Source organism: Chlorocebus sabaeus, chromosome X, assembly GCF_047675955.1.
Source record: "Chlorocebus sabaeus isolate Y175 chromosome X, mChlSab1.0.hap1, whole genome shotgun sequence".
Lineage (NCBI taxonomy): Eukaryota > Metazoa > Chordata > Mammalia > Primates > Cercopithecidae > Chlorocebus > Chlorocebus sabaeus.
The window spans coordinates 34,947,443-34,973,643 of NC_132933.1; the positions used below are offsets into that span (position 1 = coordinate 34,947,443).

The 26,201-nt window shown below is 38.2% G+C and overlaps 1 protein-coding gene across 2 annotated transcripts in view; it reads right to left on the reverse strand.

Moving 5' to 3' along the window:
- The window catches only part of DOCK11 (dedicator of cytokinesis 11), a 192,151-nt gene that overhangs the window by 39,375 nt on the left and 126,575 nt on the right, over positions 1–26,201 (reverse strand). For both annotated transcript variants that reach the window (XM_037989080.2, XM_037989079.2), the window contains 9 exons: positions 21,017–21,133; positions 18,097–18,172; positions 17,407–17,516; positions 15,169–15,280; positions 9,257–9,323; positions 7,537–7,584; positions 6,083–6,225; positions 4,341–4,456; positions 2,024–2,161 (listed from right to left, as the gene is read on the reverse strand). In XM_037989080.2, coding sequence (XP_037845008.2) covers positions 2,024–2,161; positions 4,341–4,456; positions 6,083–6,225; positions 7,537–7,584; positions 9,257–9,323; positions 15,169–15,280; positions 17,407–17,516; positions 18,097–18,172; positions 21,017–21,133 — 927 coding nt within the window. The remainder of the gene's footprint in view (positions 1–2,023; positions 2,162–4,340; positions 4,457–6,082; positions 6,226–7,536; positions 7,585–9,256; positions 9,324–15,168; positions 15,281–17,406; positions 17,517–18,096; positions 18,173–21,016; positions 21,134–26,201) is intronic.

The following is a 26,201-nucleotide window of genomic DNA, read 5'->3' on the forward strand; positions in this document are numbered from 1 at the left end:
CCTCTGCCTCCTGAGTAGCTGGGATTACAGGCACCCGCCACCACGCCTGGCTAATTTTTGTATTTTTAGTAGAGACAGAGTTTTGCCATGTTGGTCAGGTTGGTGTCGAACTCCTGACCTCAGGTGATCTGCCCGCCTCGGCCTCCCAAAGTGCTGGGATTATAGGTGTGAGCCACCGCATCCGGCTCATAATTACTAATTCTTTTATTATTTATTTTCTGTCTCCCCTATCCCCACTAAAACTGAATGCTTCATGAGGGCGAAGACTATTATTTATTTTGTATCTCCATTGCATCTCCAGGACCTAGTACAGCACTTGACACAGAGAAGGTCCTCAATAAATATAGCACGGATGAATGGAGAATGACTCCAAGTCTGGCTCTCCAATCTGATCCCTCTCCAGAGCAAAGATCCACACATCTTAATGTCCCATAGGCACTCAAATTCAACAGGTCTACAAAACAGGACTCATGAACTTTTACTGCAAATGTAGTCTTTCCCCTGTATTTCATATCAACTACCACACTCCACCATACTATCAGTGGACTAATGATCAAATCCTGTAAATCCTTTTTCAACATGTCTCATCTGCCTTTGACCCTTCATATATCCACTGTCACTACCTTACTTCAGGCCCTCATTTCTTATCTAGCTTACTGCAGCTAGTCTTTTTACTGCCTTTGACACTGTCACCAATCCTTCTTCAACACAACTTTTAAAGAGACTTTCCCCTGTCCTTACCAATTCTCTCTTAATACAAATATAATTGTGTTACTTCCCTGCTTAAAACCCTTCCATGACTACCTGATGCCTGAAAGATGAAATCCAACTCTTAAGACGAGTCCACATGATCTGTACTCCATTTACATCTTTAGTTTCATCTCTTGGTGAATCCATATTAAATCCTAGCTCCATTGCTACAGAAAAACTTTTGCTAAATTAGAGTTTTTCTCCTGCCCACCCCCAGAGGTCTATACAGACTTATTTTATCCTGATGGTATTTGTTTCTGTGTACGTGTATCTTGATGTGTGTGTGCCTCCCTCTACTGGACAATAAGCCCTTAGGGACTATATCCAGTAAGTACCTACACAGTTTTTGTTAAATGAATTATTTCTGAATCTCCTTCCCTTGGTTTCTTGTAACATGCTTGTGTTGAACTCGGCTTCCCATAGATTTTTAATTCATACATTATATTAAAGAATGGCAATAAAAAGCTTCAAATTCATCTAATTTCTGTATCTATTAAATGCAACTAGCTGCTATATAAATAATGATGGCGGCAAAAAGTTTTCAAAGCTTAGCTAGCCTATTACACAAATAACGTAACTGAATTTCTTTGTCTTACTGTAGTTACATAAACCAGTGGAAGATCTGGACTGTGCCTTTCCATAACCTTAGCTCTATCTTGGTTTATTATGTTTATTCTTAAGTTTAAAAAGCCCCTGAGCACAGAAAACAAATCTTTGCTGTCTGTTTCAGTCGTATTTCTTCCTAAAAGCCAAGTCTGAGGTTATTGTTCAGCTGGGGCAAGTGGACTGCATTTAGGGCCCTTAGTTACAACTAGCATTGAAAGTCAGGATGCATCCATTTGAACATGTACTGAGTGCCTACCATTTCCAAGATATTATACAAGACCCTGGGATTACAAAACTTGGATCATTTCAAAGTCTTTAGACATGAGTGCACTCATGGCTTATATACCTCCAACATGACAATACTTTTAAAAAGAAGCAAAATAGAGAACTGGCAGGCTTGGTGATTTTAAAATGATACTCTTCAAAGGAGCTTAATGGAAAAGGGAAGGTATTATGGGGTGAAATAAAAAGTAGCTTCTGATTTGAAGGGGTTCATGGTCAGGCCCTCTGTGTGTGCTTTGTTGCTCTGTATTTCTATTTACAAAGGCAGTACTTAATGGCTTCATGAGCTGGCATTGTATATGTCACCACAATGACCCCCATTGTCCCATCTTTCCTTTTTGCAATGAAGATAGCCCACCGGCTGCTCCCAAGCTTCTGTCCTTACCTTACTGATGAAAGCTCTTAGTGAGGCAAATACATGTTTCAGCGACACTTCAGATTGTCCATTTTTAAGAAAAGCAAGATGTATATCAAACACTTTTTTCATTAATGGGTTATGGCCATCATTATTTAAAAGCTGGGTCTATAAAACATTAAAAAATATGGTTTATGCCCCACTGAGAACGACAGAACTGATTTCACCAGTACCTGTTTATGAAACCACTGTTTGGAAGTTTCAGGAAAATAAAAGGCTCTTACATATAATTTCAAAATATTTGTGCCATCTTTCAACTTGGAAATCTCAAACAAATACTACATACATGGTATCTAGAATACTTAATCCCAACATTTTAAACAGGTGGAATTTTTTTTCAATGCAACACAACAATATACAGGACTAGTATGGGAACAGTATTTTCTATTAACCTATACCATATTGCTTCTCAATTAAGAAATCAATAAATTAAAAATGAATACAAACCAATCAGCCTTTGTATTTCTGAGAGACTAAATATTATAATGTATAAATGAAGGAAAATATCAATTCTATTTTATTAGATTATGATCTAATTTACTTTAAAAGTATGTTTACTATATGGTTAGCCATTTGTGAAAAATTAAACCCTCTATGAGTAGAGATAATTAACAGGCATCACAATTGAACAGACTATGTAAATTGTTTAAATGCCCCTTGCAAAGAAACAACAAATTGTAGATAAATACCTATTAGTTTGTCAACTTTGTTTTAATCAGCAATGGCTAATTTCTCCAGCTCTATCCTGCTACCCCTCAAGAAAGTAACCAGCAGGTTACAACCTGGCCCAAAACAACAAAACCCAAAACAACAACAATCTAATGATAATACTGACAGCCAGAATCCCTGAATGGCATTTTGATTTTTCTGGCACTTTCCTTAGTATATTTCAAAGCACGGTATAGTGGCTAGAATCATGGTCTCTCATAACTGGCCTAGATCTCAATCCTGATTCTGCCACTGCCCAGCTGTGTGGCATTAACCTCCTGTGGGCCCCAGTTTCCCCATTTTCAAAAGGGAATAACAGTATCTACATCATAAGGCTATTATGAGGATTAAAAGTAAGTTCATATTTGTATTTTTAAGTTATTGAGATATAATTTACAAACCATAAAATTCACCAGTTTTGGGTATACAATTAAATTACATTTAGTAAATTCAGCAACAGAGTTGGGTGACCACAATACAATTTTAGAACATTTCCATTGTTTCAAAAAAGATCACTCCCCTTTCTCATTCCCAGCCTCACAATGAAAAAGTGAGTTAATATTTGTAAAGCCCTTAGGACAGTGCCTGATATTTACCAAGAGATTATATAAATGTTTGTTAAATAAATAAGAGGTATCAGAATAGGAGGAAGGAATACAATGTACATCATGAGATCTAATGACTTCCTTATTTATTGGCATGATGAAACATGGAGTTGTGTTGCATTTTAATATAGAACAAACCTAATACTTCATAAAGGGATCTGTAGCCTATTTATTAAAGGTATTCTGCAGCTTATTTTGTATTAGTATCTAATTCAATTTTCCTTTATAAGCCTCTTTGAAAAGCACAGGCCAGGTTTCCATAGAAAATCTCGAGGTCGCTGAAACAATTAACTGAATTACTCAGAGAAGAGGGGAAGAAGGAAAAAACAAAACAAAACAAAACAAACAAACAAAAAAACACATCTGTATAACTGAAATGAAAGCAAGCAAGATTTTTCACCTTTGAGTTCTTACATTATAGTCACATCATTTTTACTTTTCAAAGCACACGTCCATTATTGCAATCCCCTCTCCAATAATCCTGTTAGATAAGTGCTTTTACCTTCTTTTTAAAATCATAGCAATGATGATTTGCACTGAGAGGCAAACATCTGAGAAAAAACACTAAGTGCATGGCTAGGGAAGCCAGCCAGCCTGCCTGGACCTCATCTACCCTGACAGGACACCTCATCACAACGGGTATTTGGGCAAACAGATCCAATCATATTTTGGGCTAAAAATTGCTGGCTACTTAAAGTATGGAAACTTTGTTTTTAAACATGAAAATCTAATAGAATTTAAGAGGTAGAAGAGAGCTTAAGGGCAAGTTAGTCCATTCCCTTCCCTTTATGGATGACACAAGTGAGTCTCAGTGACTTTCAGGGTCACATGAAAACCAAACTAGAACTGCCATCCACATTTTCTGACTATTCATGCCAGCCTTTTTCACTGCACTACCCCACATTTGACTAGGTAATTTCTGTATAATGTTACTTTGCAATGGTACCAACTGGATTATAACTCTTCATTTTTACCTTGAAGCACTGAGTGAAAAATGATATGGTATCTAGTACTGTTAGGGAAACTTCAGTAGCTGTATTGCCTTCAAGAAGTGCCTGGTGGAAAATGTCTGCTTCAGTTGTTGTAGAACCTAGGATTAAAAAAGTAAATTAAACTTTTCCCAACACGAAGATGCACATAATGGTGCTGAATGACTTTCTACCCAAAGACTTAAGACAAGAAAGGGGGCTCGGCTGGGTGTGGTGGCTCATGCCTGTAATCCCAGCACTTTGGAAGGCTGAGGCAGACAGATCATGAGGTCAGTTCAAGACCAGCCTGGCTAGCATGGTGAAACCCATCTCTACTAAAAATACAAAAAATTAGCCTGGCATGGTGGCGCGCACCTGCAATCCCAGCTACTCAGGAGGCTGAGGAAGAAGAATCACTTGAACTTGGGAGGCAGAGGTTGCAGTGAGCCGAGATCACGTCACTGCACTCCAACCTGGGCGACAGAGTGAGACTCTGTCTCAAAAAAAAAAGAAAGGGGGCTCACAGTGTCATACTGTATTTAACTCCTTCATCAAATATAGTCTGGGTTAATCAATTTCATTAGTTTTCATTACAGTTCTGTATCAACAGCTCTGCAGGACATAATTAGGTGCCCACTCTTTGGAGACAAAGTTTCAGTGATGAACTCTGGTGATGTAACTAGGAAATAATGTGGGAGGCCTTCTAAGTCATGCTACTAATTATGTGGGTAAAAATGAGAAACCACTAAATAGAAATTCAGCTACAGATAAACAGTAGTACCTTATGGTCAGACATTTTCAATTATGCTGATTATATGAGATTTGTCTCTAAATCAGAAGGAAAACAAGGTATCTTGGAGGCAACTGAAGGAAATAGGTTCATCATATTTTTACAAGAAGCTGAAGGCTTTAAAACATGCAGATTTAAAGGTCCTGAGTCTATTAGCTCAGCGTCTAGCAAAACATTATTTTTTATTAGTAGGTCTTACCACAAAGCCAGTTTTGCTAACTTCCTTTTCTGAAACCTTCAGAGGACTGTGTGGAAACAAAACATTCTTACTCTTTAAGTTGTTATTAATATTTGCTTTTCATAGGAGAGCTTCCATTTATATAACCTTCTAGCTTCCGCAGTTGGGCAAGATTTCTCTCCTTGCCCTATTTGCCTTGTCAATACTTCAACCTGTCTGAAATACACCTTTGCCAAACTAGTATTTAGAGTTCACTGATTTCTGCAGTCATCTCAGCATGTTCATTCCCTAATCATTAAATGACCAAAAGTAACTAAACAAATATTATATATATTATATTAAGATGTCAATATTTGCATTAAAGTTTAACAGTAGGAATGAAGAACACCCAATATAAAAATATTATGAGAACAGCAATTCGTGGGAAAAATTTAATTTCTTTAACACTATGAAGAAAACACCATGACCTAAAATTGTTCAAAAATCCATGTGTATTTTATCATTTTATAGTCATGTATGATGAAATTGATTATATACATACATACATAGCAGAAAGATGCAAATACATGTATGTATGGGAAATCATTTCCAATCATATTGGCAATTTAAACCAGGACTTCTTTTCTTCATACAAATTTAAGGGATACAGGTGATATTTTGTTACATGCATAGAATGTGTAATGATCAAGGTATTTAGGGTATCCATCACCTTCAGTTTTTATTATTTAAACCAGGACTTCTTTAAGGTCAAATGGGTACCACACACGCATTTTCACTTACTGTGATTGAGTGTAAATGAACTTTCTAGGCTACTAAGATGCTGAAGCCGGGCCTGCATTACTCCTGATCTGTTTCGAAGAGCAGGCATGGTTTGCGATTTTCGGTCTATTCCGAAGTGTTTTGACAGCCAGGCATCATGCACCCTAAAATAAATTTTAAAGTCAGGAACTGGAGTTCTCTAATAACATATCTCAATGTTATAATCTTTTTAACTAAAAAAAATTAGGTTTTCACATAAACATAGTAGTATACTCAAGGATTAAATGAAGTGTCACTAGAAATTGGATGAAGTTTTAATGTATCTTTAAAATAGCATATATGAATATAATTAAGGAATTTAGAAAGAGCTTCCACTTCCCTTCTTCTTCTCAAAAACATCAGAGATAAGTGGCCAACACTCCAATAAGATTCAATCTTTTCACGGGAGATGAGGAAGGTCAAGAGTGGGAAGAAGATAGCCAGAGGTTCACTAAAGGTTGAAATGAGAGGGGAAAATCCTAGAGTCAGATGTTCAAGAATGAGTGCCAATCTAATCTGTTTCTGGACTTGAGGTAAGATTGGATTAGAAATTTTTACTCTGTAGGTATGTCTATTGCTAAGATAAACAAGCTTTTCTTGGTTTTACTTTAATGTTGTTTCCATTTAAAAAATTACAACTGGGTCATACATGGACTAAGAAAGAAGTAGTTTATCTATCCTCTAGTAAACGTAGTGGGAGAGTTGACAGAATCCTAAAGACTGAGGTTCATGGTAACAATGGCCATACCAACTCCAAGTTATGGGAAAAGATGGTGGAAATTGGAACCCTCACCGCCCAAACTACCTATCCTTAGGACGTTCCAGAGACTGAGCAATAATCCCCCCATCCACACAGCTTCTTAAAAATTAAACATTTTTTAAAAACTATTTTTAAGCTCCTTTAATGACTATCTCTACCCCTAAAATATATCTCATTGAAATAAGCAAGTAACCGTCTTCACCTTAGAATCCCTCAAATATTTCCTTAAGTATTTATTTCACTAGGACTTACATGACAAAAAGAGGAAATAGATAATATATCATTTATGTCCCAATTGCTGTTGGGGATTTCTATTTGCCTTAGTAACTGAGGTGAGTATTGATAGTCTTCAGACAAAAGTACAGACCTTACAGTTGTCCTCACTTTATGATTTTCTGCCTTCCCCTGGACCTAGCCCCTTCTGGATTCCTTTAGAAAAGATAAGCATCTCACAAGGTAGAAACTCTGTATGTCACTTTAATCATCACACCGTGGGAAGCTTGAAAATGTAAAAGTTCCCATTCGTTTAAATTTTTCAGTTGTGACATGTTAACTAAATCACAGGTATCTCAATGTTAACTCAAAATAAATAACCTTGGTTTTACATGGCATGAGTAAGATTGCCCTCTGTTGGAAGAGAAGGAAAAGGTAGAAATTGCAGTGCTATGGGAATTACCTTGCTATGTTTCTTTTCCCCATATATCTAAAGTGAAACAAGCATACTCTAGAAAGAAAAACAATAGCATGTTAGTAATATATTAACATCCTCTACAGATTAACAAGTGATATTTTAAAAGTCATGAGTTACAAAGAATGGCCTATTTAAATCATATAATGATACGTGTTTTGCTACACAGAAATACATAGATAATTAATTGTGGGCTTGCCATATTCTATCTTTCTACATTTATTTGCTACAATTACATCATGTCTTCATATACAATTTTAATGACAGGTTAAAAAAAACCTGTCAATGCAAATCACCCTTTATGCTCTATAACTTATTATAGCAAAGGTCTCCATCAGTCATTTTTATTTTTGACACAGGATCTCGCTCTGTCACCCACGCTGGAAGGCAGTGGAATGATCATGTGCGGCTCATTGCAGCCTCGACCTCCCGGGCTCAAATGATTCTCTCACCTCAGCCTCGCAAGTACCTGGAACCCCAGGTGCACATCACCATGCCCAGCTAATGTTTTATTTTTTGTAGAGATCAGGTCTCATTATGTTGCCCAGGCTGCTCTCAAGCTCCTGGGCTAAAGTGATCCTCCTGCCTCAGCTTCCCAAAGTGCTGGGATTATAGGTGTGAGCCACCATGCCTGGCCCACCAGCATAGTCAATAATATCTCTAAAAGGTTCTTCTGCACTAAAACTTGGGGCAATTTCTACATTTTAAATAATAACATTAAAATACTTTATATTATTAAAAATTTCAGACGCGTACAAAAGTAGGGAGAGTACCATAGTTAACTCCCACATACCCAATCACCCCCCAGATTCAACAATGACTGAACTCATGGCTATTCTTTTTTGACCTCTGCCCTGAATAGGTTCCCTGATATATCCCTCCACCCTCCCTGCCCCTGTGTTTCTAAAGCAAATCCCCAACATCAGATATTTTCATTAGTAAATATTTGAGTACAATTACAGTAGTTAAAAAAAAAATCTTAACTGCTGTTTATTATCCTGACATTTTCCGCTAAAGTATGTAAGACTTTAATCCAAGGGTTTGTATTGATATGCTTTGTTTTTGTAGACATGCACATACAAATCATATATGTGTACTATTTATTAAAAAATTTCTTGCATTTCATTCTATGTCTAATTTTTCTTTCAGCTTCCAATAATCATATAAAAATAGTTCAGGATGAAATGTAGGACAATTTCCCATCTCCAGACTAGGTTTTCCCCCAAGTGTCTTGGAATACATACATATATACATATGTATGTGTGTGTGTGTGTGTGTGTGTATGTGTGTACACACACAAATACACAGACACATTTCTGCAGTGGGTAGAATTACTCAGCTCTATATGAAAGTACAAATTCTAAATTCCAATCATTTACACTGCTTCACTATTCCAGCATCTGTTCCAAATGAATGATGCAGAACAGCTGATACTACTTCTAGTTTTTCAGATCACAGAAAGTCTTTTGCTGGGCTGTAAAGATGGTTTATTATTAGCTAGAGTTTTCAGCAATATAGAAAGTATTCCACGTTCACATTTTTCTTCTGTCTGCAGATAAAGAACCACATGCCAGGCTCTATATTATCAGAATAATTTAACATTTTCTACATTATTAGCAAATAAGCGATTAAAAACAGAAAAAAATGTAACAGTTGAATTCTCCCCAAATAAGGGGAAAGTTTATGAAGATAAATTAATATAACTTACTCTAAAAGTATAAGAATGTTTATGAGCTCCTGAGGAGATACTTTATTCCAGTAAGTTAAGAGAGTATCTGAAAATGGAATAAATAAAGTGTTAGATCTTCAAATAATCACAGCAAATAGCACAGTGAATCCCCAAGTCCTATGTAGCTTCAAGGACTATCAACTCAAGGCAAATCTCGTTTCATCTATATTCTCCTCTCCCCTCCCACTGCCCAGTACACACTCTGTATTCTATTGAATTAATTCCAAATATATCATTTAATTGGTAATTAGTTCAGCATCAATGATCATTTTTATGTGTTTTGTGTATGTCCTTTTGGGTCGCTTATCCCAATCTTCATATCATTTCTGAAGACAGAGTAACGGAAGTTGCTGTGTTTTTACTTTAGATGAGGTATTTTTAATGAACTCCCTAAAATTTTATGCAAGATGGTGTGTTTAGGTGCATTTTTCTGAGAAGGTCAAATGCCTTTGCCTGCTACTCAGGAAGGCTCTGTGAATAAAAAAGTTTAAGAATTTTAAACTGTAGCCCAGTTGTGGTAGCTCACATCTGTAATCCAGAACTTTGGGAGGCCAAGGTGGGCGTATCACTTGAGGTCAGGAGCTCAAGGCCAACCTGGAAAACATGATGAAACCCCTTCTCTACCAAAAATATAAAAATTAGCTGGGCGTGGTGACGGGCGCCTATAATCCCAGCTACTTGGGAGACTGAGACAGGAAAATCACTTGAACCTGGGAGGTGGAGGTTGCAGTGAGCTGAGATCGTGCCACTGCACTTCCAGCCTGGGCAACAGAGTGAGACTCCATCTCAAAAAAAACAAAACAGAACAAACAAACAAAAAAACCCAGAATTTTAAATTTCAGAATAAGAGACAGATAACTTTCCTTTTTCTCTTTGCCTTTGCATTATAAATTCTGATGTCCTATCTATCTGTGGAACAATTATTTCAGACACACAAGTCTCTTAAATCTATCACATATACTTCTCTTTCTTACCCATTTCTTCCCCAACACACCTACTTACTGAGATTTAAACAAAACAAAACAAAAACAGTGCCACTACTTGACTTTCCATTCCTTTTTTATCCTACTTTGATGGAGCTAATGGTGTCAGCAGACCCTCCTCTAACTGTAAAAATCGCATAGGTGTCACAAAAGCAAGCAAATGACTTAATTCCCAACTGAGCTAGAACCTCTCAATGATAAAGATGGAAGACAAGACAATGTTGGCTTTATGGAGGGGCAAGGAGGATGAGGGATGCTGGGAAGTTGACTTAGTTACTTCCAATTTTCCAATTGTTTTATAAGACCACGAATATTGCTAGGTTTCAATTAACACAAAATGCTAATCATCAATAATAAAACTGAAAATAGAATCAAAATGTGACTTGTTTTAAAAATTAGGCCAGGGCCAGTGGCTCACGCCTGTAATTCCAGCACTTTGGGAGGCTGAGGCGGGCGGATCATGAGGTCAGGAGTTCGAGCCAGCCTGACCAACATGGTGAAACCCTGTCTCTACTAAAAATACAAAAATTAGCTGGGCTTGGTGGCGCGCCTGTAATCCCAGTTACTCAGGAGGCTGAGGCAGGAGAATCGCTTGAACCCGGGAGGCGGAGGTTGCAGTGAGCTGAGATCGCGCCACTGCACTCCAGCCTGGGCTCAACAGAGCATGACTCCATCTAAAGAAAAAATAAAATTAAAAAAAGTATATTAAGCTAGCAGTGACTTCCGCTCTCACCTATCTGCCATTGGGTGTCTACTCACAGAAGCTTGGGTTCCCCCCAGAAGTCCCTGCGTTTCCGGCCTCCGGTCAAAGGGCAGCTTGTTGCGCCACTGCCTGAGGGTGGTGGCTTCCCTCTCTTGTGCGTTAGCTCTTCCAGCCGAAAAGTTGGTGCCTCCTTTCCAGCGAAAACCTGGGACTTTCCATCCAACCGTGAGCACCCATCTCCCTCGCCCCGTGTCCTAAGGTAGCTTCGGAGAAGGTCTGTGAAAGGGGTAGAAGGGCTCGCCCTCACAGCGAACTAGCTCCAATCCACGGCAAGTCCGCCATTTTCTTAACGGCACTGTTATCGAGCGACAAGGCCATCCCTCCCATTTCCAAATCTGTGAAACATGATGCAGGCAGGGAACGAGGGTGAAGGAGGGAGGAGAACTTGTAAGAAATCTTCAGGAAGAGAGTCATCACAGCTTAGTGTATGTGATTTGGAATCTGACAGTTTTAAAAAAACATGGCTGACGCTGAAAGAGCTCCATGATAAAGAGCTGAGGCGTCTACAGGCAAAATTAACGAGTCTGAGGAAACAGCGATTGTCAGATGGGAGGTGGACGGGCTCCACAGCCAAAATTAAAGAGTTGACTGAACAGCAGAGAGTCCTGCAGAGCACCATTAATGACTTGAAAGATCAGTTAAAGGCAAAAACCTGTGACAACTGTTCAATGAAAGAAACATACAGGCTTGCGCTAGAGAAAGACTATTCTGAAATCCAACAACAAAATCTTTTCTTTATTGCGGAACTCACTAAAGAAACAAATAAATTACGAGAAGAAAATAAAAGGCTTTCTGAAATAATAATGAGGCAACAACAGTTTCAGACTTATGGTAGTGATGACTTCGTTTCTGGTAGTCAAATGACTATGTCAGATGTTTCAGTCAGGGAGCCTGCACAAGGAAGGCAGAGGCATGTGCCTATCAAATCAATAAGCCAGTCACAAAGTAAACAGATGAAACCTACGAGCACAAAGGAACTGCAACAAAGTTCAGAGTTTCCAGTTCCATCTTTTAGTCAAGACCTCTTTGAAGTGCCAGAGACCCCTTTTGCGAAAAGTTCCTCTAAGCCTAACACAGAAGACCCTGCCAGCCAGAAGCTACTGGCAAGTTCTCTTTTAACAACTTCACTTAGTCATCAAAAGAGGTATGGATTTCAAGATTTTCTCAATCCTCATGAAGACAAGATTGGCCAGCCAAAAGGGACACTTGAAACGAAGGTCTGCCCCGCAAAAGAAACTCAGATTGGTGTATCGTGGAGCCCTTCCGCTGTCTCCCCAGGAGAATACCCAACTCATGTATCTGAAACTTTACTGGAGACTTTAGAGGATTATTCTATAACCTCATGTCACCCTCTTACAAAGGAAAAGAAAATAATCCCTTTGAATGCCTTGCCTTTAGACTCTACTTTAAAATCTAGTACAAAAAGAAGAGCAGTGGTTGCTATTCCTTGTAACACCAAATTTGCAGCGAAAGATAGCTCTAAACTGATACCTTCCAACGAACAGTCTGCTTCGGAGAATATTTATGAATCTACAAGTGCAGGGAATGGTGCCGATAAGCCTCAATGTGATACTGAGAGTGTCTTTTTGGGGTCTGGGCTAAAGAGAAAAGTGAAGACACAGTCACAAAGAAAGAGGAAGTAGCTTCCCCTTCCCTGTCCCCTTCCCCGCCCCCGCCCCCCACCCCCAAGGAAGCAACAATGTTTTACTTTTCCAACAGAACAGCCTTCTTGTCAATTCAGACTTCCTAACTGGTAACTCCTGACTCTTATTCCTTTTCTCACGATATAATAAACTAAGCAATAAGGCCTGAAAATATTTGGCAAATGAATCTAAGACTTTGAAATAGCAAATTTTTGTCAGTTAATAAAATGCAGCTACAAGTGGATAATGAAATTTATTCTCCAGAATCCATATAGAAGTATAGAGATAGAACATCTTTTCATTGATATTAAAGTTGCTACTGTTTATGACTCCATAAAAAAGAAAGCCAAGAGAGGACCTCAAGATTGTGGACTTCAAAGAGATAAATATTTAAATGCATAAAGAGTAACTAAAACAGAATATTTACCGGACAAGACAAATTAGAATACATCCATTGAGAAGGATCTAGAAGAAGACATTTCTTAAAACAAAATGAATATGACTTTACAGATATACAGCATGACTTTATACATATAAAAGATAAAGAGATGTGACATAGACTGTATACTAGTTATTGAAAATGTGCTTTTTAAAATCAAAAAGCAAAGACCGAATATTTGGCACAGAGTACCTGCCACTGAGCAAGCATGGTCAACATTTGCAAGAATAAGAGGTACTATCAAGTGCACAAGAAATAAAACAGTCATGGGCCGGGCACGGTGGCTCATGCCTGTAATCCCAGCACTTTGGGAGGCCAAGGCAGGCGGATCACGAGGTCAGGAGATCGAGACCATCCGGGCTAACACCGTGAAACCCCATCTCTACTAAAAATACAAAAAATTAGCCAGGCGTGGTGGCAGGTGCCTGTAGTCCCAGCTACTCCGGAGGCTGAGACAGGAAAATCGCTTGAACCTGGGAGGTGGAGGTTGCAGTGAGCTGAGATCCTGCCACTGCACTCCATCCAGCCTGGGCAACAGAGTGAGACTCCCTCTTCAAAACAAAACGAAACAAAAAACAGTCATGGTTTTACCCATGACATTAAAATAAAACAACCAGAGACTTGTCTCTGGTTAGTACAGAATGTGATGGATGTGTGTGTGTGTGTGTGTGTGTATGTGTGTGTGAGACCTACAGTGGAGGAGGGGAGAGAACTAGTCGGCAATGCAGCTTTTCCCCTCCTCCTACCTTCTCTCTCCCTCATTCTTTGGGCTATGGTGGTATTCAACCGCTTTATTGTTCAGTTCCGCTTTTTTTTCTAACGTATCTCTTGGACCTATTTTTTTTTTAAGGCTAGTCAAGTGAGGCAATGGGAGTGGAGAAGAGATAAAGATTGGGCCTGTTTTTTTAAAAAAATAAATTTATTGAGAGATTCATTTACCATAAAAATGCCCACATAAATAACCCACAGTAGTACAATAGTTTATAGTTTCTTCAAAGACTAGTGAAACCTTCACCACAGTTTTAGAACATTTTCATTGCCTTAAGAAGAAACTCCATAAATGTTAGCAATTTCCAGATTCCACAACATAATCTTTGATGTTTATGCTAAATCGTACATTCCTAGAACTTCAATATTCCAGTTATTTTTATTTTATTAACGAACTTTAGAATTTACTCATATCTAGCTATTTATTTTAATGTTTCTATAGCTACTATATCAACTTATTTTATGTCTTTACATCCTGCATTATCATAAAATATTTAAAACAAGTAGTAATTACTGAAAATAAAAAATAGAAAATGAGTAAAACATAGCAATCACTATGATGATCCCAGGTGCTTTTATGTTTTCCATTCTTTTTTTTTTTTTTTTTTTTTTAAAGCAAAAGTATTGCGAAAAGGAAGACAAGGGAGGGAACTGTCTAAGTAAATGTGGTATTTGGAAATAACCTGCTTTTACTTCCCGAGGACATGCAGTTTATGAAAGTCCTTTGGTTGTATTCCATCATACAGTATAAAGAGGAACTGGTGACACTAGTAAATATGGCTCTACACCAAGGAGACAAAACAGAGCCTGACAACGTGATACCAGACAATATCATACAGTGTTGCTGCAAAGATAATGATGACATTCGCTACCCTTCGAGAACTCTTCCTGTTTTTTTGTTTCTTATTTGTCAAATCCTGGGTTAAATAAAGGCTGAAGTATTAAATATGAATTCTGGTGGTTATTATTTCCTTTCAGTTACATTGGTCATTTAATGAATTAAATGCTCTGCATGAAAACAAAATGTTTAGCACTTCTAAAACCACTGCCTCATTTTAGAAATTTATTTGCAAAATTATGTTAAAATTATTTCAAAGACTTGAACTTGTGTGACTGACATGAACCTATTTTGAGGTTCAATTTAAGAAACATTTTAAGGTCAAAGTCTCCAAATATCTGTTTATAATGTGCATGTGCTCTACCTCCAGATGATGATCAAATATTGTTGCATGAATTTGTGAACCTGTGAGGGTGTATGTCTAGTACGGTCCATGCTTAATATGCTGGTAACTCACCTTCTGAAATCATTTTTACTATATACAGGTAGCACATCAGGAGGCTTCTGATTTCATACTGATCCAGGCGGTTATACTGGGATACACTACTCCTTGTAGAACTCTGTCGGGTCTGTAAGGACAGGATGTTTGTGAAATAGTATCCGTACCACAATTTTCCACAGCCTTTAACTCAGTAACTCTTTTTTTTATCATTAGATCAGTTTGGGAAAATTCTAAACATAAATCTAAATTTTATATCACAACTTGAAGGTGAATGGACTGAGTCTTTCTTTCCTAGTAATAGCTAGTAATATCACTAGAAATTACCTTGGGGTCTTCACAAAGATATAGCCATGAATACTGTGTATGTTTCATTCTCATATGCCATGTGTTTTAGTGGTAAAATTTTAAAATAATCATGGCTATTTAAGGAAAGATAACTTTTACATGGAGTGAAAGCATAAGAAACATCTTAAACTTTTTCATTTGAATCTCTCCTTAGAGTTTATTAAAATCCAACATCAAAATCATACATTAGAAAATCTATCTTAAGAGCTAATAGAAGCCAGGCATGGTAACCCACACCTGTAGACCCAGTGCTTTGGGAAGCTCAGGTGGGAGGATCACTTGAGGCCAGGAGTTTAAGACCAGTCTGGGCAATATAGCAAAACTTGTTTCTACAAAAAAAAAAAAAAAGAAAAAAAAAGCTGGGCTGTGGTGGTGCATGCCTGTAGTCCTAGCTACTCGGGAGGCTGAGTTAGGAAGACTGCTTGAGCCCAGGGGTTCAAGGCTGCGGTGAGCACACTGATCTGTCACTGCACTCCAGCCTGGGTGACTGAGCAAGACCTTATTTCTAAAAAATATAAATAAATACATAAAATGAGCTAATTATATTATGGTAATTACACTTAGGAGTACCCAGTAATACTTCAAAATTAGCACCTCTACAAAGTACTGATGTGTTCCTCTTATTTAATGACTTTTAAAAAAAATCAGAAATTAAGCATGACAAGATCTGACTTATTTGGGGATTTATATGAATAGAATAACAATAATCTCCTTACAAAATTGCAGTTGTTAAAAACTCATACTTTCAGTTGAGCTAAACTGGGGATGCACCATTGACTAAGGTGGAATTTACTAAGAAAGAACTTTTACTTGGAGCAAACAGACCTAGGTTCTGATTGCTTGCCTAGCTACTATGTGACTACTAGCAAGTCATTCAACCTCTCTGACCTTTATTTGCCTTAGCTATGACAGTACCTGTTGTCACAATTTCTAAATGGTGTAAAAGAGAAACATTTGTGAATAAATTACTGTTTACCCAAAGGCTCAAGGAACCAGTGGAAGTATAGTTCACTGGCTCTCAAGGGTAACAATACCCAACCAACAGCATCAACATCACCTGGGAACTTAGAAATACATGTTAGCAGGCCCTATTCCAGACGTATTGAATCTCACCCTGGGGTGAGGCCCAGACATCTATTTTTTTAAGCCCTTCAAGTGATCCTGATGCACGCTAAGAGCACCATGATATAGGAGAAAAAGTGCTCATATTAGAAAATCTAGGTTTGAGTATGGTCCTGCCATAGCTGGTTGTTCTAAGTCATAATCCCAGTTTTCATTTGTAAATTGAGAGTTGGAATTTTTTATTTATAGACCCTTCTAATATAATTTTATACAATTCAATGATTTTACATAACATGGCAAAACTTTACTGGTCTAAAATGAGGTCTGTCTGTCTTAAGGCAGTCATATCTCAAACTTTAATGGTAGGCGTGAAACAACTTGATAGAAGAGTTGGGAGGATATATTCTGATTAAGTGATGCTGGGACCCTAAGTTTATCAGTTTCGGGACCTATATTTTTTCCTCCCAAATTAATATCATTACTCTATTACAAAAGAATGGAAGACTGCATTAATCCTGCCAGGATGTGCTTTGTTTTAAATAACAAGGCACATTAGATATTTTAAACTTGAATTTCCCCTCACTAAAATAGCGTACTAGGGTTAAAGGAGATATTCAGAGTTGGAACACTTGAGGATGAATGCCTCATTCTCCATAAATAGTTTAAGACACTGAAGTAGCAGCTGCCAGTATAGGAAGATACTGCTAAAATATCTAAGAATTATGGGATGCTTTTTGCAGAGCCAGGATGGACTACAGGAGAGTAGAGATGCTCACATTTCTACTATAAAAAAATTGTTGCAGCCTAATGTGTCACTAGGGTCATCCTATATATTTAAGTTCTTACATTTTCACCAGTGTTGCCCTGATCTGGAAATCCTGTTGCTCCTTCTGGGATGAGGGAACCTCTTGAATCTTCTCTCTTAATTCCATGTCCATTTGGAAAAGACCCATAAGCTGGAAAAAAAAGTCAAGTCCTTGTTGGCAAGAGGAGGAACTGTCAGAAATATTTAAAAAAAATAAGTACTGAACTAATTTAAGTAGAGACATTAATATAGGGAATAGATCTTGGACATCTAAAAATGTGAAGTTTATTATATGAAAACACCATAAGAAACCATGTAAAAGTGAAGCAACTTTTCACCTTTCAAAACACTTTAGCACATACAAAACGACAAGAAATTCCTTGGAAGCTATAAAATAAAGCCACACAATTTAAAAGACAATTTTATAGACAAGGAAACTTGAGCCCAGAGAAGGGAGGTATCTGGCCTAAAATTGGTGACAGATAAAGAAACCAGTATTTTTCTCATTATCCTCTATTTTGTCAGTATGCCAAGCTATGTTCTAAATAAGCTTAGACAAGGAAACCTCGGCAAATAAATTTGACTGCAAGTATGAGTCAGATTTTAATTAAACTTTAGTAGAGATCAAGCTATGTATGGTCTTTATTATGAAATACATCAAAAATACTAAGAAGTAGAGGGTACATTTCTAAACACCCATGCAATGTATCATCTCCAAACTGTTTAATTACCGGTGTCTTTGTCAGTGCTCAGACTCCCTCTATTGGCAGGTGAAGTAAAGCCACATGGAAACTCATCTCTGGATGTCTGTAATGAATATGATACCTGTGTCATTTAAACAAATTCGTATATAGGATAAGAAACCTGAATTAACAGAACAAAATGTTACACTGATTTTAAACAAAGCTCACTGTGAAAGTCTAAATCAGATACTAGTAATTAGTATTTAGGTGACTCTTTAAAGAAAAAAATAAAAGCTACTAGCATACTGTTGTAACCATGACCTCTAGCCAAGTGACATAAATTCTAGATAGCTGCAACTGGTACAGTCTTTTTTGTTTTTGTTTTTTGAGACAGGGTCTTGCTGTGTAGTCCAGGCTGGAGTGCAGTGGCGTGATCATAGTTCACTGTAGCCTCAACCACCTGGGCTCAAGCGACCCTCTCACTTCAGCCTCCAGATTAGCTAGGACTGCAGGCATCCACCACCACACCCAGCTAATTTTTGCATTTTTTTAGAGATGGGGCTTTGCTATGTTGCCTAGATTGGTCTAAAACTCCTGGACTCAAGTGATCCTCCTGCCTCGGCCTCCCAAAGTGCTGGGATTACAGGCATGCACCACGGCGCCCAGCCTGGTAAAGTCTCAACATCATTCAGTTCTCCTCCTTAGAACCAGGGCAACGCTAGAAGAAGGTGTGTGACCAGAACCCCTAAGGAAACTTGAGCTGCAAAGAGTACAGAGAAGTGAAATATTTCCAAATAATGCTGTCAGATATATGTGGAGGGAGCATAAGCATGAGATACTGTATTTGTAAAGTGAGACCAGCCTGATGTTCAGGTAGGTGTAGTATCCACATTCAGCCAGTTGACATGACTGGGAGTCACGAGCGAGCAAGCCACTAGAAAAGTTTAAAAGCAGCGTCCTCAGGAACGCAGGGCAGGCATGACAAATTGGCTGTAGCATTTCATAGGGGGAATTTGCAGGGGAAGCTGTAAATGATGCAGTTTAACCTGCTATCCAACAATATGACATGGCCAGCCAAAGTGCACAGGTGATCTTGGGCCATATAGAACATGGATGGGGGCAGAAGTTAACAGTTCCATTGGGTAGACTATAAAGTGTATAATTTGGACACTGTATTTTAATAGGGTTACTGGTAAACTGGAGCACATTCAGACAAGGGATGACCAAGAAAGCAAAGGGTTTTGGGGACCGGGCACGGTGGCTCATGCCTATAATTCCAGCACTTTGGGAGGCTGAGGCAGGCAGATCACTTGAGGTCAGGATTTCAAGACCAGCCTGGCCAACATGGTGAAACCCCATCTCTACTAAAAGTACAAAAAAAATTAGCTGGGCGTGGTGGCGCATACCTGTAATCCCAGCTACTCAGGAGGCTGAGCAGGAGAATCACTTGAACCCAGGAGGCAGAGATTGCAGTGAGCTGAGATTGTGCCACTGCACTTCAGTCTAGGTGACAGAGTAAGACTCTGTCTCAAAAAAAAAAAAAAGAAAAAGAAAAAAAAAGTAAAGGATTTGGAATGACAGATTAGTGGAGATATTTAGCTTGGAGAAAAATTTAGAAGGCACATGTGGAAAGGGTACATTTGGAGATGGGAACAGATGTGTTTCATGTGTCTCTAGAAGACAAAAGAAAGACCAGTGGATAGGAAACCTTTTAGGTCTAATGTGAGAAGGAATGTTTAAATTATTACAATGGCAAAAGGTTGTTTTGCCAAATAGGAGACTGATCACCTCCAAAGTTCCTTCCAATTCTTAAAATTCTAAGGGGAGCAAAAAAAGCACAGACCAATTGTGATAAACTAAGAGTCTCACCAAGAAGTGCTGAAGGAGACTACTAAGGGAAAGGAGAAGCAAAGGAATAAGGAATACAGTTGAGTCCCCAGTGCCTAATATCTTGGAAGTAGAGGATCTTTTGTTCAGTTTAAGTTGAATAAATGTATGAAGCCATACAACAACAGAAAATGTTTAGAACAAAACACAGGGTTCAAAGGATTTGTGGTGTTCTCTTGGACTTTGTTATCCAAAGTGCAATCCTAGGACCAGAAGCAGTCAAAAGCTTGTTAGAAATGCATGCTCTCAAGTCCCACCCCAAGCCTATTGAATTAGAATCTGTTGGCTGGGCGTGGTGCCTCATGCCTGTAATCCCAGCACTTTGGGAGGCCGTGGTGGGTGGATCGCCTGAGGTCAGGAGTTCCAGACCAGCCTGGCTAACATGGTGAAACCCCATCTCTACTAAATATACAAAAAAATTAGCCAGGCATGGTGGCGGGCACCTGTAGTCCCACCTATTCAGGAGGCTGAGGCAGGAGAATCCCTTGAACCCAGGAGGCAGAGGCTGCAGTGAGCCGAGATCACGCTACTGCACTCCAACCTGGGTGACAGAGCGATACTCTGTCTTGAAAAAAAAAAAAATCTGTTTTAACAAATTCCCCAGGTGATTCATATGCACATTAAAGTTTGCAAAGCACTGTATTAGGAAAAACAGTGTACATGGAGTAAAAAATGAACTCTTGGCTGGGCACAGTGGCTCATGCCTGTAATCCCAGGACTTCAGGGGGCTGAGGCGGGAGGATTCCTTGAGCTTAGGAGTTTGAGACCAGCCTGGGCTGCACAGTGAGACCTTGTCTCTGCTAAAAATTAAAAACATTAGCTGGGCGTGGTGGCATATGCCTTTAGTCCCAGCTACTCGGGAGGCCAAAGCAGGAGGATCACTTGAGCATAGGAGTTTGAGACTACAGTGAGCTATGATTGTGCTCTACACTCCAGCCTGGGTGATAGAGCGAGACTCTGGCTTAAAAAAACAAACCAAAAAAAGTGAACTCTTAAGGTTGATCATATAGCATATGACCCCAATTCCAAATGCATTCAATAAAACAGGATAAAACTCCAACAGAAACACATTACTACTTACAGAATTAGGCATGGCTGCACAAGAATACAAGGTATCTCGACCTGCTAATCGCTGTATATTTTCCAAAAGTAGTCCAACAAAGGGAAGGTACAATTGTGCTATTTTGGCTTGTTGGTTCTGAAAAAATAATTATTGAAAGCTTAATAGGTATATAATATGTATATATTACAAATAAATGGAGTTGGCTTCATATATCAACTTAAAGACTAAAAAGTAGGCTAACATCCATAACAAATTACTGAAGCATGAGTCTATTTATACGAAAACTAATTACCACAGAACTTTGTTGGCATTTGGATTTATCCATGATACAGAGTCAAATTACATCCCTCAAGCATAACTACATGAAGTAAAAGGTTTTTGTAAAAAATAGAAGTTGGTATAGAAAGCAGATGATATTAGTCCTGTTTTTCAGCTCCAGTGAGGATTGAGCTTCATGAGAGCAGGGACAGTGTCTGTCTTGTTCACTGCTTCATCCCCAGTACCTGGGCACATAGCAGATGGTCAATACATATTAGCTGAAGGAATGAATGAGTAAGTGAAAGAAGTGAAAAAATGGTAAGTTACTGTATTCATTCAAGAAACATTTTTTGCTTCCATTAAAGCTACAATTACAATAATACGAACTTGGTCCCCTAAGTCAATTATAAGACTTGGGAGATTGATATATTTGTAAATATGTAAATAAAACTGACCACCAGGACTCTTAATTAATGTGGTACCTCTTATACAAATTTATTTATTGCTTTCCTCAGCTTATAGACATTCCTCGCCAGATACGTATACACACTCAAATCAGAGAAAATAGTAGCTGTGGTGGCACAAGCGTTGCCCTCCATCTTTCATGACTTCACGTTTTTCTGGAGAATTAGATAAGGCCCTCTAGGGCAAAATGGTCAACATGTAGAATATAGAAGATTACTGGTCTCTTACTATTGTTTAGTTTGCATTTACTATTGAGGTTGAACAATTTTTCATGTGTTAATTGGCCATTTGCACTTCATTTGTGAATTTCAAAAACCCTTCTTAACAGACTTTCTTCCAACATAGTACCCCATCAGTAATAGTCTCTACCACCAGAAGATTCTGATTTACCAGGTCTGGACTGGTCCAGATGATGCTGATGTGTTTCAGAACCACTAACCTAGTCCAACTTCCTGCTGAAGGCAGGAATGAATGGCCCTTATATGTATCCTTGACAAATAGTTTTTTAAACTTCTTTAAAACTCCAGCCCTTTCATGGGTTCTATTAGAAAGGTCCTTTATCTGAAATACATTCTTAAGTTCTACCTCCTAGGTATAGCTCTGCCCTTTGGAGTACAAGAAAAAGTCTACTTCTACTTTTGCATGGCAACCCTTTAAATATGTGAATATAGTTACCATGAATCATCTTAACTCATTCTTTTTTTTTTTTTTTGAGACTGAGTCTTACTCTGTCAGCCAGGTTGAAGTTCAGAGGCATAATCTCAGCTCACTGCAACCTCCACCTCCTGGATTCAAGAGATTCCCCTGCCTCAGCCTCCCAAGTAGCTGGGATTACAGGTACCCACCATCACGCCTGGCTAATTTTGTATTTTTAGTAGAAACAGGGTTTTACTATGTTGGCCAGGCTGGTCTTGAACTCCCAACCTCAGGTGATCTGCCCTCCTCAGCCTCCCAAAGTGCTGGGATTACAGGAGAGAGCCACCGCGCCCGGCCTTTTAACTCTCATTACTTTCCTTTGTTCCATGGCTTTGGTGTCAAGATTTTTCACTTAGTGATCACCCTTTTTTTTGGTGGTTTTCTAATTTTTCAACGTCCCAAGTTGAGATTTAAAAGGCAGTATAGCTAGTGGCTGACAGCACAGATTTTGCAGTTAGAGACATGCACAAAACCCAGTTCTCCCATTACTAGCTACTTGATTACAATCAAGTCACTTAACTATAGTTTTCTCTTTGGTAAAATGGGGGTAATAATAATGATGTTAATTAATGTGAGATATTTAAAATAGTGCTTGGCATATAGTGAGCCCTTAATAAATTTTAGCTGCTATTATTAATATTATGGCTTCTAAATAGGAGTCCATTTTAGTTCTGATAGTGAGTGATCTCTAGGGGAAGAGAAATTACAACTCTCTCAGGGAAGCAGGAACACAGGAAAACATAAAGTCATTGCCAAATATGTTAAAAATTTCGCCTGCACAACAAATAGAATATAACCGAAGAATCTATTAATAGAAGACTAGTTAGATAAATAAAATAAAGTATATCCATATGATAAAATACTATGCAGCTACTTTTTAAAATGCAGTAGATCTAACCTTCAGGCTGTACTGTTAAATGAAAAAAGAAAAATGTATAATGGTTTCTGTTATATTTTATACATATATATCATATAGGCTTGTGCTTGTGTAAAATAGAAGTATAAATAAACTTACAAGAGTAGTTGCTTCTGGAAAGATGAATTGGTGAGTGGAGGTAAGGAATGGGAGACAGGCATTTTGATTTTTGTTTTTCACCATGCATATGGATTACTTTTTCAAAAAAGGTAAAAAGATTTGCCCACAGCCCAACTAGAAGTAGAATCTGCAATTCTCTTAGGTATCAACAGTACTTGTAGTGGGTACAAGAACTATACAGGCCCCAGGGTAAATGTTAGATATTGAACATTCTTGTTCTGAAAAGGAAAAATGTCTCATGGTAATTATAATAAGAGACATTGCTGGCTGGGCATGGTGACTCACACTTGTAATCTCAGCACTTCGGGAGGCCAAGGCAGGCGATCACGAGGTCAGGAGATTAAGACCATCCTGGTCATCATGGTGAAACCCCATGTCTACTAAAAATACAAAAAATTAGCCAAGTGTAGCGGTGCACGCCTGTAACCCCAGCTACTCGGGAGGCTGAGGCAGGAGAACTACTGGAACCCAGGAGGCGGAGGCTGCAGTGAGCTGAGATCATGCCACTGCACTCCAGCTTGGGCTACAGAGCGAGACTCCGTCACAAAAAAAGAGAGAGAGAGAGAGAGATTGCTAAATAGTTTATGAGTAACACATAACAGGGACGAAAATTTCCTAAGAGCAGGGGCTTAGGAGTGGCAATTGGCTGGAAAGGGTGGGGGTGATTAGGGAGTTGAGTCTCGAAGTAGGCTTTTCATAGGAAACATTCTTTTCTTTCTTTTTTTTTTTTTTTTTGGTGTATTACTTTGGGGTCCCTTTAGAGAACTGATGGAAAATATGGGGGCTTAAGGCTCCCTCCAATCCCTCACCTTGGTGTCATCATTAATAGGAAACACGCTCTACTTGGATGTATTTGATAAATGAACTCTTACCCAGGCTGCCTGGAAACTGCACAAAACAGACAAAGGACCTTTTATATCCTCATCCAATAATCTGGAATTGAAGCTTTGGCTAACCAAGCCCATGAAGTAAACAAACTTCTCATGGAGAAAACTCTATCGTCATTTAATGCCTGTATGAAGCCTCTGAACAAAGAGGAAAGAGCTTCAGAAGTCACTGAAAGAGTAGTAAGGCTTGGCATTTCAATCTTTCCTATAGTTTAAAACCTCAAACGCTCAGAGTGTCTAACTTATTTACAGGTAACAATACCTGCGTGTGTATACATACAGCTCTAAGAATTTAAAAAGTAAGTTAAAAGTGTCCAAATTTGTGATGTAAAATATTTAATTCCGCCTCTAGGTGGTGAGAATCCCACTGGCAAAATCCAGTTTTCTTTCACTTTCATGTGAAGAGGCAGTGGAGAAACATACAACTTTCTGCTTCAGAGAGGGGAAGTTCATTTTGTACTTTTCCAGTGAATCATTTAAAGTCATGGCTAAAGACATTTTCCTCCACATGGCATAAGATCCTTTTCCCCACTCCTAGGCGTAAGCAAGTAGTTAGCCAGAACTCAGCGATAATGCATTTTTAAAGGCTTGACCAAGCTTGATTGGACTGGAGGACTTTTAAGATATGTTTTTATTTGGATATATCATACCAGCTAATTTGTGTGAAGTCAATATCAACATTCACAAAAAGTGAAAATGGCATATAACTGAGTCAACTACACTAAGTGGAGGTATGTTATAATGTGTCAAAAACAAAGCAAACTGCAGTAAGCAATGAATTACATCTTAAAGCTAAGAAGTTTAAATCTACTTTAGGATACAATCACATAAAGAAAACTAGCAAGATTTACATGTATGAAAATCACTGTAATTAAAGGAATATGAGTAGATGTCACTGGCAGGCATTTTCTGTTTAAAAAGGACAAATGGGAATACTGTAGAAAAAGAATAAAAGCTCCAAGTCAGCCTTCCAAAATGACTATGATGATAAATGACATCATAATTTTATTTATATTGGAATGTAAAAAGAAAAGGATAAATTATTTATTATGAAACAATATTATGTTTCCTAAAGTGATTTATGATACTGTGGAAGTAAATTAGTCTTCTAAATCCATACAGTTTGCACTCTACTTTTCCAAGCCAACAGGATTTAATGTCAGTAAGATTTCAATATATATGTTAAAAGTACAGTAAATAGGCCAGGCATGGTGGCTCATGCCTGTAATCCCAGCACTTTGGGAGGCTGACTGGGGCGGATCATGAGGTCAGGAAATGAGGACCATCCTGGCCAACATAGTGAAACCCCATCTCTACTAAAAATACAAAAATTAGCCAGGCATGGCGGTGTGCACCTGTAGTCCCAGCTACTTGGGAGGCTGAGGCAGGAGAATTGCTTGAACCTGGGAGGCAGAGGTTGCAGTGAGCCGAGATCATACCACTGCACTCCAGCCTGGGGGACAGAGCGAGACTCCGTCTCAAAAAAAAAAAAAAAAAAATTAGTGCAGTAAATAGAAACTGCAGCTGTGACCGTTACTCATAGAAAACAGTGTAATGTATGTAAAATTTACAGCCACACCCACAGCTATTTATAGTAACACCATCACATTAACATTTTTTTCAGTAAGAAGAAAACTTATTACATATTTTACATGATATATATTTAAAGATATATTAAAGTATATATTTTATAGAATAATTTTTAAACATTCTTAGTTTATATAATAATCATAAAGCAATTATGTTATTCTTTAAGTATGATTTGAGAAAATAGTGTATTTCTTTAACAGTTAACTAAACTATATATATATATATTTTTTTTTTAATTTTTATTTTTTTTTTGAGACAGAGTTTCACTCTT